General features: G+C 45.1%; 1 protein-coding gene across 1 annotated transcript in view; it reads right to left on the bottom strand.

Moving 5' to 3' along the window:
- Window positions 1-14,001, bottom strand: part of BIRC6 (baculoviral IAP repeat containing 6) — a 1,973,616-nt gene that overhangs the window by 979,729 nt on the left and 979,886 nt on the right. The window contains exon 37 of the mRNA XM_085609819.1: window positions 5,101-5,253. Within this exon, the coding sequence (XP_085465945.1) occupies window positions 5,101-5,253 (153 nt within the window). The remainder of the gene's footprint in view (window positions 1-5,100; window positions 5,254-14,001) is intronic.

Below are 14,001 nucleotides of genomic sequence, written 5' to 3'. Positions count from 1 at the left end.
CTGACCCCAGGCTGGTTCTAGGAGCCAGACCTGGAATTCCAAAAGTAATCTGAAAAGTAATTTATTACAAATAACCTGAATTTACCATTGAGCTCAATGCATTGTTATGTTTAGGAAATAGGATTGTTTATTGCAACCAACTGTGACTGTTTACACAAATTTATTGCTTAAGACAAAAGTATTTATATTCAACCTCTCATTCTGAGAAAGTATATTTTTACCCCCTTTGTGGTTCTAAAAATAAAACAAGCATATATTTTATATATATAAACCATTGGCCTAGAGTTCAGTTATTGAGTGTGTGAAACCATTTGCTGACTGAGTGTGTACAATAAATGCTTTACACTGTCCTCTGGTACTGCCTTACTGCTCGACCAAGCTACCACTTTTGAGAGTAAGGTCATACCTAACTTTGACCTCTATCAGCCTCTGGGGGACTGTGGACTCTGTACACCCTGTACCTATTAGGGAACAGTATATACAGAGCCACTTTCTCACATATACTATATCTAAGCAAGGGGTGATTACACGACCTTGCCCCAGCTGAGTGATCAGCCAGTTGTGTCTGATTGGAAGGCCAGACCAGGGGTGGCATAATTCATGCGGCAGCCCCTGGGAGGACTAGGGTACACCTATGCCCTGGGTACCTAGAGTACACTGTACAGGGTCCAATAAGGTGATCCTTACCAATTGGTTATGTACCTAGGGTACATGGAGTCCATTTTAAAGAGAGAGCAGACAGCCTGAGACCCTGAATGGCAGGATCTCAGGCCAACTAAGTCGAAAAACCAGCTAGACACTAGGCAAAAAGATGGGGGTAACCATAGTCAGATATCCACCTTCCTACAACCGGCATCAACCGGGATCCAGGCCTGGATCCCACGGGGACCTGCGGCGTCGGGACCGAATTCGACGACGGCGCCGAAGCCGCCGGCTCGCTAGGCCCCCCAGTCGGACCTGCGGGGCCCGGAGGCGCGCCGGCAGGCCTTAACAGCAGAGCGATACTCCTCATGGCCACAAGAAGTCCCGAATCTCGCCCAGAGTCGCGTGAGGCCCAGGGACCGGAGGGTATGGGGCCGGATGCGACTCCTGCGGAGCCGCACGGGTGGTGCCACCCGAACCCTCAGCCGAGTCGCGCAATTGGCGAGGGGAGTCAGAAGAGCGGTGTCGCTTCTTTGACTTCTTCTTACTGTGCCTCGACTTACCTGAATGCGAGGACTTCGAACCCGACTAGCGATGATGAGCCGACTGCCGGATCTCGAGGAGCTTGCGGGACTGCTCCCGCCTAGCCTTCGAGGTCAAGGCCCGGCAGTCCGGGCAGGACTTGTCATCATGGTCGGCCCCAAGGCAGAGACACCGATGGTGGGGGTCGGTAACCGACATCAGTCGGTGATAGGCGTCACACGGCTTGAACCCGGGCATCCCTACCGGCAACAGGAGTCGAAATAGTCCAAAAAAGTTAGTCAAAAAGTGACTAAGTGTATGCTCTTTCTGGATCTGCGCTTACTGGCGCGGAAAAAAAGAAAAACTGATGTCAGCGCGCGAGGGCGGCGTCTAAGTACTCCGACGACGTCATCCCGGCGATCACGACGCCGACACAGAGTCGCAGACGACGCCTACCGACGCGCAAGGGTACTGCTGACAAAAAATCTTTCCGGATCAAGCCTGACGCCTGGGGATATTCTAAGGTAAGGAATCTAACTAACGTGTTTCTTTCAGATGCAGCCATATACTATATAGAGGGGTACCGCGTAATCACGCGATGACCATCTCGAAATTGGCTACAACAAATACTATCATGTTTGGGATCAAACATGTTGGACTCATACCCCCACACTGTAAACCACGTGGGAGTATGATTCCAAGCACTGGAAGAGCCCTTCGTTAAGCTCTCAGTGCTCCCGGTGCCAGTCTTCTAGACCCATACAGCACAACATGGCTGCTGCTGACCAGAGAGATGATTCTGCCTTCCTGCTGCTGGGCCAAGCTAGAGCAGGGGAAGGCAGAACAATAGGCATCCTGTCACAGAGAGGTGCAACCACCTCCCAGACTGGATTTAGCGGATTGGGGCGGGGTGGGCGCACTTGCCAGCGGCACTCAGTCTGCATGAGAGGCACATTTGGTGTCCCCATGCAGTCAAGCTCAAACCAGCTCTGGGAGCCGTTGGCTCCTGCTCTGGTGCAAAACTGGACAAAGGACATGGGAGTAACCTCCCCCCTGCCCAAACCCTCCACTGGGAGGGTCCCCTGAATCGTTCCGACCTTTTCCTTAGGGTACTTAAGGGCTTACCTGAGGGTGGGTCCCTAGATTCGTCGTAGAACAGGATTAAATTCAGACACCACTTCTTCTTCTACCGTCTGGGCACTTTGGACTTCGTTTGTGTTCAACTTCGTCCCCTTTCAATCTGCTGCATTGTCTGTGCACCGTACAGGAACCTTCCAAGGGCTGTGGGCATCCAAGACACCTTATAGAATCTCCCTTGCAGTGAAAGTCACTTCCCTGCATTCGCAGGTACCGCAACTAAGCTGATTGGTCTGCTGATCCTGAGCTCCAACGTACTCCGAAAGGTTCTGCAACACAGGTGGTGGTTCTCCACAGCTCTCGAGACCTGTCCTGCCCTCTCAACAAGTTTGAGGCTAGTATCCCTCGTGGGAGCCACAGGAACGGAACCCCTGTGCACCACGTCGACTTGCAGTTGCAAAGGCTTGTTGACTTCCTTCCACCTATATCTTAAGGCTCCAAGTAGCCCCGAACTCAAGCATCTGCAGTGACCAAAGTCTTCATCCGCATCGTTTGCCCAATGGCCTACATCTTTTGGTGATTGGCTTGAGGTCCTCTTGCAACTCCAGTCCCTCCGGCCTGTGGGTCCTGTTGAGTGTCATCTTGGTTTCTTTTGGGCTCCCCTGATTGATCAGGGCCTGCCCTAACTCCCCTGCTTGTGGTGATACCCCTAGACCTTGCTGGTCCCGACATTGCACCTTCTTCGACTTCCACATTGTTTGCAGTTACCAAGGATTGTTGGTGCTCCCACCTGACACGGACCCCTAAACTCTCGACATCCGACCTGGGACAGCTCATGCATGACTCATGGTCTTCCTCAGCGTCGCCTGGTCCTCACAGCTGCAGAGTCAAGGTCACCGTCAACTCCTGCAACACCAGACATCGGTGGGCATTTATCTTCCAAATATCCTGGTCACCTCTGAGTGACAGACTCCGTCACCTCTGCCTGCACTTCACACCTAAGCACCCGGCTTCCCTGGTGTACGCAACGTGGGTACTTGGGTATTCATGGGTGAGATGGCTCTCCAACCTTCTGTCTTCCACTGGGTTTCTTCAGGGTCTATTGGGAAAGGTCCTTAATCTTTAAAATTCCAACTGCAACTTACACATTGATTTGTACGGAGAACACAGTTGTGTTCCCACACTGCATAAGCTCTCCATGGGGTCCCTATCTATTCACCTTTGGTGGTTCCTTGGGTCCCCAGCACTTTTACAACCTCTCGACACAGTCTTGACCAGAGTTGTGGTTTTTTGCCACTTTCTTAGTATATGGTTTGGTCACCCCCTGGGTTCCACTGTGTATTTTGTGCTATTTACGTAAATTCTATGCAAAGTATTGTGCATATCTCCGAGTAGGAGATATTTGTATGTGTTGGAGGGTATTATATAATAAAAACATATTTTTATAAATACCTTGTGTGGTTCTTTTTCACTTACTCTATACATATAATATTGAATTCTGGTAAAACAAGCTGCTTTACACTCCTTCTGGGCTAAGTCTGCTCTCAACAGCTACCACTTAGAGAGCTTTCTAAGGCTGTCTAAGACCTCTTAAATCACATTAAGGGTTGTCTGGACTGGTGCAGGGTGCCCACTTACAGAAGTGGACATCATATACCAGGCCAGCCTCTCACAACTGCCATCAGGATTAAGAAGTTCATCGGTAGAGGCAACTTTTTTCAAGTCCATAACCCTTTTACTGACAGGATGCATTGATGAGTGCCCAATTCCGCCACTGACAAATGTAGTTATTGTGACAGGCATCTGTGACAGGCATCTGAGGCACGTGAAAAACCACACCCTTTGAAGGAGGGAATTAAAGCAACAACCGTGCCGTGCTGTACCCATGTCTGTGATGCATATCATCTTGTACTAGTCTCCAAGAATCTCAGCACAATGGAGATTTAGCTCCTCTTGAATTTTAATTTTGAGTTTGATGAGTAATGATTGTGCATAATGGTAGAACGACCAGGACATTCGTGAATTTCCTGGGTGTAATGGATTCCTGCTGACAAAAATGTCATCACTAGATTACACTTTGGTTGCGTGTCTGAAAGTGCATCTGTGCAAAAGCATGCATTTAAGTGAATTTCCCAAAATATTTTCTGCAAAGGCTTCATGTGGCACTTCTCAAAATGAACCATCTAACCAAAATATGGGAATAGACTTGTGCGTGTCAATCACTTCTTCAGCCTTAAAGCTGGAGGATATTTGGATGAGCTAATTGTCCAAATAAAGGATGGACCTGGACCTACCATTTCAAACAATATTTCTTTAAGAACCTAGAAGGGGAAAGGTTGTCAATGGAATTCTCCCACTCTGGATGTTAGGCATTTGTGATGTCTGTAATGAATGAAGATTTAAAAATATGTATTGTCTAGGCCACTAGAACACCTTCCTAAAAGTAGAGAACAATTTAACTGAAAGTTACTGTGCTGAAGGGTCATCTTTGTGTATATATTAATTAGTAGATACGAGGCCTATGATAGCACAGAGGCGTATGAGAATTCTGACCCACATAGTACATTCAGAATTGAACATGAAAGGAGGAACACCAAGCAACTAACATCTCCCAGGATCCAGGTAGAAAGAGAAGGATGTCAAAAAATATTCACAGAAAAACAAGTACAAAGAATGAGCTTTCTAGAGACACATCAATTAATATAAAACAGTGGTCATAAAACGTGGGGACTTCTATTTACCACAGTTTATTCAATAAAGGTGTACAGTTTTTCAACCAGTAGGCATGCAATCATAAATTTCAGAAAACAAAAATAATTACCATTAAATTAATAATTAAAAATGAAGAGTTTCAAACACCTGTAATATCTGGAGTCAGCGGTTCATCTAATACTTCTACCAGTGGAACTGAAGCTTGAAGACCATCATCAGAGTCTCCTGCGGACACACTTGTATCTTCACCCATAGCAGCTTCCTCTGTAGTCTCTGCTGAAATGGGAGTCAAAAGTTCCCCTGTAAATGAAGACAATGTTTAAGATAGTCTGTCAAAAATTATAGGTATCAAGTTGCTGCGTGTGTGTAATTAGATTATAACCTTGTCAACAACTGATATCTAATACAAAGCAGTTAATGTCCTCTACTGGAAAAGCAGCAAGACAGAGTACTTTTTGCATTATACCACACACAACAAATGGTTTATGATAAGTTGCACCATTTTTATTTCTCAGTGAGATAATACTAAAACGTTTAGATGGATATTTGTCAAAATCTTTAAATTGAAGGATTTTTCTTATAGATTCTCACAAAATATTGGAAAAAAAACGTACCTACCTTCAGTAACATTATTTTTGGTCGATAGTAAATCTTTCTGCAGAGTCCTCATGTTATGAATATCCAGCAGGATCAAGACTGAATACAAATCCTTTTTCTATCACAATAGCTCCCCAGCACAGTCAGGCAGTACCATGTGGCTTGAGCCAAAACTTTATTTGTCCTGGATGTGACGATAACATTGTATATATGGCACAGACTGGCGTGCTGTTGTTAGTTCTAGAATATATTTCACATATCATCAAGCACGAAGAGATAAACTAACAGCACAGCAGTGATAACTAACTCATCGCGGACGAGGGAAGGTGGCAAGTAATCTGCAGAAAGATACAACAGCCAACAGACACTGCTACTAAAGGAAAGTAACTTTCTTCAAAAGGATACTTCCTGCTGTAAGCTCCTCACCTTAAGAACATGTCCCAAAGCAGTACCTCTCTGGGAGATAGTATTTAGTAGTGCTGATTACCAAACAATCCAAAAAATAAAACCCCTGTAAAATACACTCTAGGTATGAATCTTGTGTATCCCAAACTTGTTGATTTAAGGCTTACTACTGGGTGAGGTCCTCAGTCAAGCATCACACTAGCCACATAAATTCACAGAAAACTACAAGGTACGAGTTGTCCTGTGCACTAAAGTGCCTTGCTGGCATTGGTATCTTTTAAAGGCCAAGACTGAACCAATGCCCCAACATAGTCCATATTTATCCGAAAGAAGATTAACAAGCTACTTACCTTCAGTAAAGCTCTTTCTGGTGCTTACTCTACTAACTGCAGATTACTCACCCTTTGAATATTCCTCCGGGTGTCAGATTAGATCCGGAATCTCAAGAGAAGTACTCCTGCATGCTGGTAGGTGGAATTGAATGGCTGCACACTGACGTTGTTCTACTCCGGAAGTGATGAGCAGGCCGGCATTTAAATACCACCTAAGCACGCAGACATCAATTGCTTTCAAAGGCTTGTCCGCAAGCCCTCAAATGCAAAACCCATTGACAAATGGGCTTGACCAGTTTTAACATCTCAAGTTTGGGACTTTTTTAGGTGGAAGAGAGTCCATTCCAAAGAACGGGGAGTGCGGTGAGCAATTTGCAGGTAGACAGACTATCCATCAGAAAGAAGCATGAATGAAGGAAAGTAACATGCTCTTCTGATGGATACTTCTAACCTCAGATTCTTCACCTTGTGAACAGATACCAAAGTAGTACCTTCCCCAGTGGTGGGTCTGTGGAATGGTTCAAACAATAAATCCTGCCACACTAAACAGGAAAATACCCATATCGATGGACCTGACTATCAAGGCAGTAAGACTTCATGAATGTGTGCACGGATGCCCACATAGGCTGATAAGACATTTAGGACAGTCACTCTGCATGCTAACGTGATAGTAACAGTCTTGACTTGAGTGGAATGAGCCCTTAATCCTTTAAGGTGGCTGTTTTTTAGGTAGCTAACTGCAGAGATAGCGTGAAACTGGAGCGGGTTCTATAACAGCACATGTGATATCTGAGAAACTGTAGCTAGATTACGGACCGTTGACCTTTGCGCGTTTCATTTTTTTATGCACTAATACTATTCATTTTGATAACAAACTGATATTTATTTATTTATTATTGTTGCATACATTGATTTTTGTCACAGATGTTTGTCGGTAATTGCAAGGTGGAGTAATGGGGAATTGCTGGGTTGTTAGTTTTTAGGTCTCGGCTAGCGATGGCTGCGCTTGCGCAGTCTCGCTCGCGAGACATAATGACTTGGAGAAGAGGGGCTCGAACCCGCCCCTCTTCTCCCCTGTTCTCCTTTGGCTGGCCTCTTGAATGCTGGCCAGCCATTGGAGAAGAGGTCAGTCACTCCGAACAGGCCCCGTCCTTTTCGGATTCGGGGGCGTGTTTTTTCCAACTTTTCTAATTATCTCCTCCAGCCAATGGCAAGAGGAGAACACGCCCCCGAATCCGAAACCGCCGCTGCTTTTCTCCGAGGCATTTCTGCTTCGCCTCGGAGAAAGGCAGCGGCGTTTTCTCCCCACAGAATGCCGACCCCAGCACTCCCGGTTCTTCCAAGCTCTGATAAGCCCCGGGCTTATCAGAAAAAAAAATGCTTAAATGCTCGAACCAACATGCACAGTGTTTTATAATTTCAAAAGGTTTCAGTTAAAAAAAACTTTGAGCTCCATTTTTTGTGAGCAATTTATTGATGTGTTTTTAGCAGAGAGATACACTTACCTTAGTAGAGTGCACCCTTTCTAATCACTTGTTTATTAGGCAAAGTCGGCAATAGTTTGTCTTCTCTTTCTATGCTTGCCACCTGCAAGATGGCGATAGCAGACGACCGCTTCCGTCCTGAGGGTGCCTTGTGACGTTACAGGAAGTGAAAGCGATTCGGAAGTGTCCGTCTGGCTTATTCCCCCACAGGACGGCAACAATAACATAGGAGGGAGAAGGAGGGCTGAGGTGAGAGGAGAGGAGTCATGATTGTGTGTGTGTAAGTGTGTTTTTTTAATGTTGAGAAAAGACAATTTAATAGATTTTCAGTAAGAGAAGTCCGAAACGGGCCTCCGGGATCTTTGCATAAGAAGGGAAATGCCCTCATGCAGTGTTTGCTCAGGAGAGAGGCAACTCATATGTGAATGACAGCCTTGGAAAAGACATCTGCTTTAAAATTATTTATCAGATACACGTGAAGTTCGGCCATTGAGTAAGCAATCTTGTGACGACGAAGGAAATGTGAGTATAATATTTTGGACTATCTTCCCCACCACAAAATATGCTAGTGTCAGTGCATTTTGCAGCGCTACATTACTAATGGTTGCTATAGGGCCAGAGGTCTAACATGATTACATCAAGTGAAACTCATGCCACATTCTTACACTTCCAGTTTTTGTTGGCACAGTCACTAACAGCAGCAAAATGTATGCAAATAAAAAATGATGCATCCAGTTGAAACACTAAATGCGCATTTCACCTCGAACAGAACTTATCTAACTGCCTCGCCCTCGAGCGGCAGTTGTAACACTGTTCGTTAGGAAGAACTTTAGAAACGCAAGTGCCTTAAAAATACTAGTTAAATATGTGAAATAAGTTTCTTGCTACATTACAGTCTGAGGTACTCAGTGATCTGATGCTGTTTTCTGACGTCCCTGCTAGTAGAAATGCTAAACATGTCTATGTTATCCTAATTCGGTTTGTGGGATGACAATTATTCATTGACCCTGGTGCTAGTGATGGTTGGTGGATTTTAATAGTGGCGGGCGGAAATTTTATGCTGGTGTATAAAGAGCGAGCGAGTGAAGATTGAAAGAGTAGTGTGATTCTTCCACCGCCAGAATTTTATTTTTTAAATGTGTTCAAATGGTGGATATGGTACAGTCCGTTATTGGAAACTTTGCACTACAGTGTAAGGCATAGAATGACATCACAGAGTGTAGTGTTTTCACTAGGACATAACCGAACACGTAAGTATGCACTGACATAGGAACAGTGAGATCGCTGTACAAAACGTGTATTATTGTACGATACTTTCTGCTAGCAATTGCTTTTTGGAGTTTTTCTGCAATGGTGGCTCAGCTTTACAGTGCACTCAAATGAATTGCGCTGCCTCCGGAAGCGGCAGCAATGGTGCTGAGAAAAAAAAAAGTTTCCAGCTTCCTTGTCACATCATCATGAATGCACCAACACGGGGGAGGCAAGAGTGTATCAGAACTCTTTGTGTAGGTGAAGTTATTGTGTACAGCTAGTCATGGAACAGGAATATTTATCTGTATGTTGGGGGTGGCTAATAATAACGTTCGTGTTTTTGTAACGTAACACTGTGTGACAGCTGTTTTTGTGTGTATATGAAAGTCCATGGTATGTGTTTAGCTGATTGTACGACAGATCTGATGGTGATAGTAATATACCTATGATTGAGTGACTTCTCAGTGCATCCGGTGTCGAGAAATGCACTAGCATGTGTGTATAACTGAATGTGAGTGAGGGCAACCTACATGTGTGGGTTTGTGCTGTTCAGTTGATCGCAATCGTGTGCGATTCCTACATCTATCTGACTTCATTGTGAGTAATAAGGCACATGACTGGCTTATTTAGACATGAACACAACAACAGTCATTTATTAATGCAATATACATTAAAAATTACTATCACCTGCCACCTAAGCCATTCTTATAGCTTTGGGGGCCTGAAATAGTCCGAATTGTCTCATTTGTAGGAGTGTGATGGTTAGTATTTGTGTTGTTATGATCTTTAGCAGCATGTCAGGGACAATGTGTGGTGCAAGTTGCAATGGCCTTCTGTCAAGAGCCCTGGCACTTTTTTTGTGGGTGGGTGGCTCTGTGGGTGTGTGGGTGGGTGGCTCTGTGTGGGTGCAAATGCAATAGGTCTCCCATTTGAGTGATTAAGCTATTGACATTGTAAATAACAATGCCGTTTCTTTAAATGTTTTAAAGACAAAAACATAAACAAAAATAATATCATGAGCAATGCCAATAGCTCTAACTTTAACAATGCAGAGACCATTGCATTGTAAATGCTTGTTTTTTTCTTCTTTGTTTCATGTTGGATTCAATCATGGCACGGTTTTGGGGAGTGCATTGTGGGAGTTGAAGTTGTTGCACTTCAGAAGAATATGGTACAAATGGTCACGGGGTCAGAAGCACTGAGTTGCAGGTGATAAGTCGGTTTAAACCAACGTATTACACGGTAGCGAGAACGGATGACTATCAAATATACAGGGAGAGTTGGATGAGGAGGTTAGGCTGCCGGTTGCGGCTTGAGTAAGGTAATTTTGTCTAACCTTGAAAGCACGGGAAAGGGGTGGGGGGGGGGGGGGCAGGGGGAGACCGGCTTCGATTTGAAAACGGGTTAGAGGCACATGGGAGTGAAGTAGAGGGGGGTTGAATTTAGCATTTTGGGGATGTGACAAAGGGCTTAATTTGCTTTTTGATTGCGTGTTCAGTTATGATTACGTGGATGGGTGAAAGGGGTTTGAGTGATGGGAATGGGATTTTCGTGTTTAAATGAACGGGTTTCTAGTTACGCGGGTTTGGGAGTAGCAGGGGCATGAGCGAGTCAGCTTGGTGTTTAGATTATTTGGTATTAGTGAAGGCCAACAGTAAGTAGTTAGCTGAGAGTCTTTTTATTTATTTCAGAGACCCCTGAAGAAGAGCCAGTGTAGGCTCGAAATGCATTGGGTATGAAAAGACAACCCGATTCTGTTGCACGTTCTACTTTTTGATTGTACGGGTTGCTGTGAAAAGCCTGATTGGCACGCAGTAGTCATGTGAAGTAAATAAAGACAAAAGGTGGAATGGCAATGTCTCCACAGTGATTTAATAAGTTTGGATGAATGAAGAAAAAGAAAATGTATAACTATTGGTTTCCAATGATGAAAATGGATAAAGGATGTTTAAAGGCTTTAATCAAAGGGGAATTTCTACCCACAACGCAGTGCGACAGATGGGACACGAGACATGTATCCTGAAGTATACTTTCAGTATGAGCTGAGAGTTGGGGACGATCACAGCATCTGATCACACGCACCACTGGATGACAGAATTATGGATTTATGAATTGACCATAAGGGAAGGAGTGCATTCTCAACATATGTTTTCTGTTTTTTAGCTAGGACATAGCACATTTTTTTTCGGAAGACTATCAACCTGCCAAGGGTTCCTTTCTGCACTGCCTTGTCCGTCTTTGCTCCCGAGAAGCCCATAAAGAGTTAATCGACCACCTGATGGTCCCTGGTATGATCAATGTAGAAACTGGGGGCTCATTTGGGGTCCAAAATATGGAGGCATTGCTCCTCTTTCAAGGGGTTGTGGCCCTTGAAATATGTGCTACGACCACCGCCATAACTTTTGTGAACACCCAAGGGGCTCTGGTAAGGCCAAAGGTGAGCACCACAAACTGAAAATCCTGCTGCACTGCTGTGAACCACAGGCAATTACTGTGGGGAGTAGGACAGGAATATAGAAATACATGTGTAGCAGGTCCCACGCTACCATGCGGTCTCCAGGATCCAGGACAGACAAGACACGGGCTAGCATGATCATCTTGAATTCATCCTTCCGCAGGAAGTTGCTAAAGAGGCATACATCTAAAATAGGATGCAGGCCTCTGCCCTTCTTGGGCACAAAAAAGTAACAGGAGTAGCACCTAGTTCCTATTTCCGAGGCAGAAATTCTCTCTATTGTTACTGTGGTCAAAAGGGCTTGCACTGCCTACTGCAAAACAGGCGTTTCCTCCACCAGCTGCTCTGATGGGCGTGGAAGGTGAAGCAGGGAAGAAAGAAATGGGTGGGTGTAGTTCCTTTTAACATGTTGTAGGACCCATGCGTCCAAAGTGATGTCTTACCATCAATGTAGGAAATGTCTGACCCTGCCTCTGACCGCATGGGGTAGTGTCAAAAATGACATACTAAAGTGGTTTTGCAGTTGTGGCATACCAATTGTCCTAATCCTATTGTGGGGCAAATTTGACCCCTACATTCTGCTGTGTGATAAAGACAAGGCATCAGAGTCCGAAGGGTTTGCTATAGGCTGCGCTCCAGTAGGATGGGAGCACAGTCTTGGTCGAGACGAAGCAGACTCACGAGTTGGAAATCACTCTAGTATGGCTACTCTTATGGCACCAGCATCAATGTGAGGCGTAGGGAGTAGCATTGAAACCGAAGCTGGCAGCCAAGCAGGTAGGGAATGCAAAATCGGTTCAAAATGTACAGATGGTGCAGAGTGAAAACCCAACAGTGGAAGCACGGTTGGGGGCCTATGTGGATCCTTGGGGCCCGAAGGTGCGCCAGAGGGGTGCCAAATATTCACAGCATGGCCTCCCATTGCTGATATGTCTCCTACAGAGCTGGAAATTTGGTTTGCATTAGGACCAAAATTCTGAATTAGCTCTTTAGGAGTTCGGGAGCAAGAATAAGAGGCACATTGACGGCCCTGAGCTCTCTCTGGAGTTCAAGAGTGGCAGGAAGGGGCCTATTCCCGCTTAACCCCTTGAGTGCCCATGACGAGATGGTGTCGTCATGGGCCGCGGTTGCGCTGTGCCCATGACGAGACTATCTCGTCATGAGCCCCGCCCGCTAATGAAACGCCCGGCACAGGGCGTGGAAAGGGCGGGGCACTCAAGGGCTTAAATTTCTTGTGCGTCTTTTTGGACTTATCCAAAGACTTTGACAGCAACAAGAAGCAGGCAGGTACAGGACCTTCCTCTTAAATTCAACCAGTCATGGCGCTGAGTCTTCCAATCCTTGGTGGTGTAGAGTTTTGTCTTGTGGTCTCGTATTGCCTTTGGATTTATCTGGGCACAGTTGTCTTAGGCCCTGGAATCATACTCACATCTCAGGCACAACAGGCATACCTCCTGAGATCTGTCACAAACATTTGTTTACAACAGTTCTTATAAGGTTTAAACCTGTTCTTTTGGAGGAAGGGTAACACAATTCCCTTGCACACTGCTAAAAGATAACATTTGGTGAAATAGACAAAGACAAGAAGAGCAGAGCTTTGGATCTGTGTCTAAAGGTGCGGAAAGAACTGACGTCAGCATGCCTGGGTGGTGCATATATGCAGCCCCACTTATCACTTCTGTAGAAAAACAATGTAATTTCGGAGCCGCTTGATGCCATTTACCAACGTGCAGGACGACTGCTATTGAGTTTCTGGATTCAGTCGGACACCTGGGGAATCGGGGGCTAGAAGTATCCATCAGATTTTCAAGTTACATACCTTCTGTATTGCTCTTACTGGTGGATAGTCTATCTACCCACAGAGTTCTCACCTTTAGATAATCCTAGGGTGCCAGACTAGATACAGAGAATTTTTTAGGCAATATTCCTGAGAGCAAATAGGTGGCAACATGGTACTCCACAGTGGATCCCTACTACAACTGTAGTGATGGAGCGGGAGCCAGAGATAAGCACCACCCCTGAACACTGACATCAGTTTCTTAATCTTTCTCTTTCGGTGCCCTCAAACCTGGAGTACCAAAACAAAAACAAAAACAAAAAAGACCTGTAAATGATAGTGTGACAAAATCTAACTTGGAACCTTATTATGATGTTCAGTCGGATCCACAGAAACAGGGAGGTGGGGGGCACTGGAGAATCGAAGTTAGATAGAGTATATACCAGAAAGAGTGTTACCAATGGTAAGTAACCTGATCATCAGGTGGATAATTCTAAACACAGATTACTGACCTTTACAACAGATGCCACAGAAGGTTGATCAGGTAAAAACACAAACATGAGGAAAGATTATCCTGAACTGTCTCCACTGCAATGCCTTGTTGGGCCATCAATAGAACGAATAATAAGACATTCGAAAGTTAGGCTTGCAGTGGGCAAGATAGACAAATGCCACAGCAGGCAACACATTTTCCCAGTATGTCGAGGAGTCTCGGCTTTGAGAATGAAATAGACTACTGCGGCCAGC

This window comes from Triturus cristatus, chromosome 6 (genome assembly GCF_964204655.1).
Source record: "Triturus cristatus chromosome 6, aTriCri1.1, whole genome shotgun sequence".
NCBI classification, from domain to species: Eukaryota; Metazoa; Chordata; class Amphibia; order Caudata; family Salamandridae; genus Triturus; species Triturus cristatus.
The sequence above is the reverse complement of the archived record's forward strand: the minus strand, read 5'-3'. Positions and strand labels throughout refer to the sequence as shown.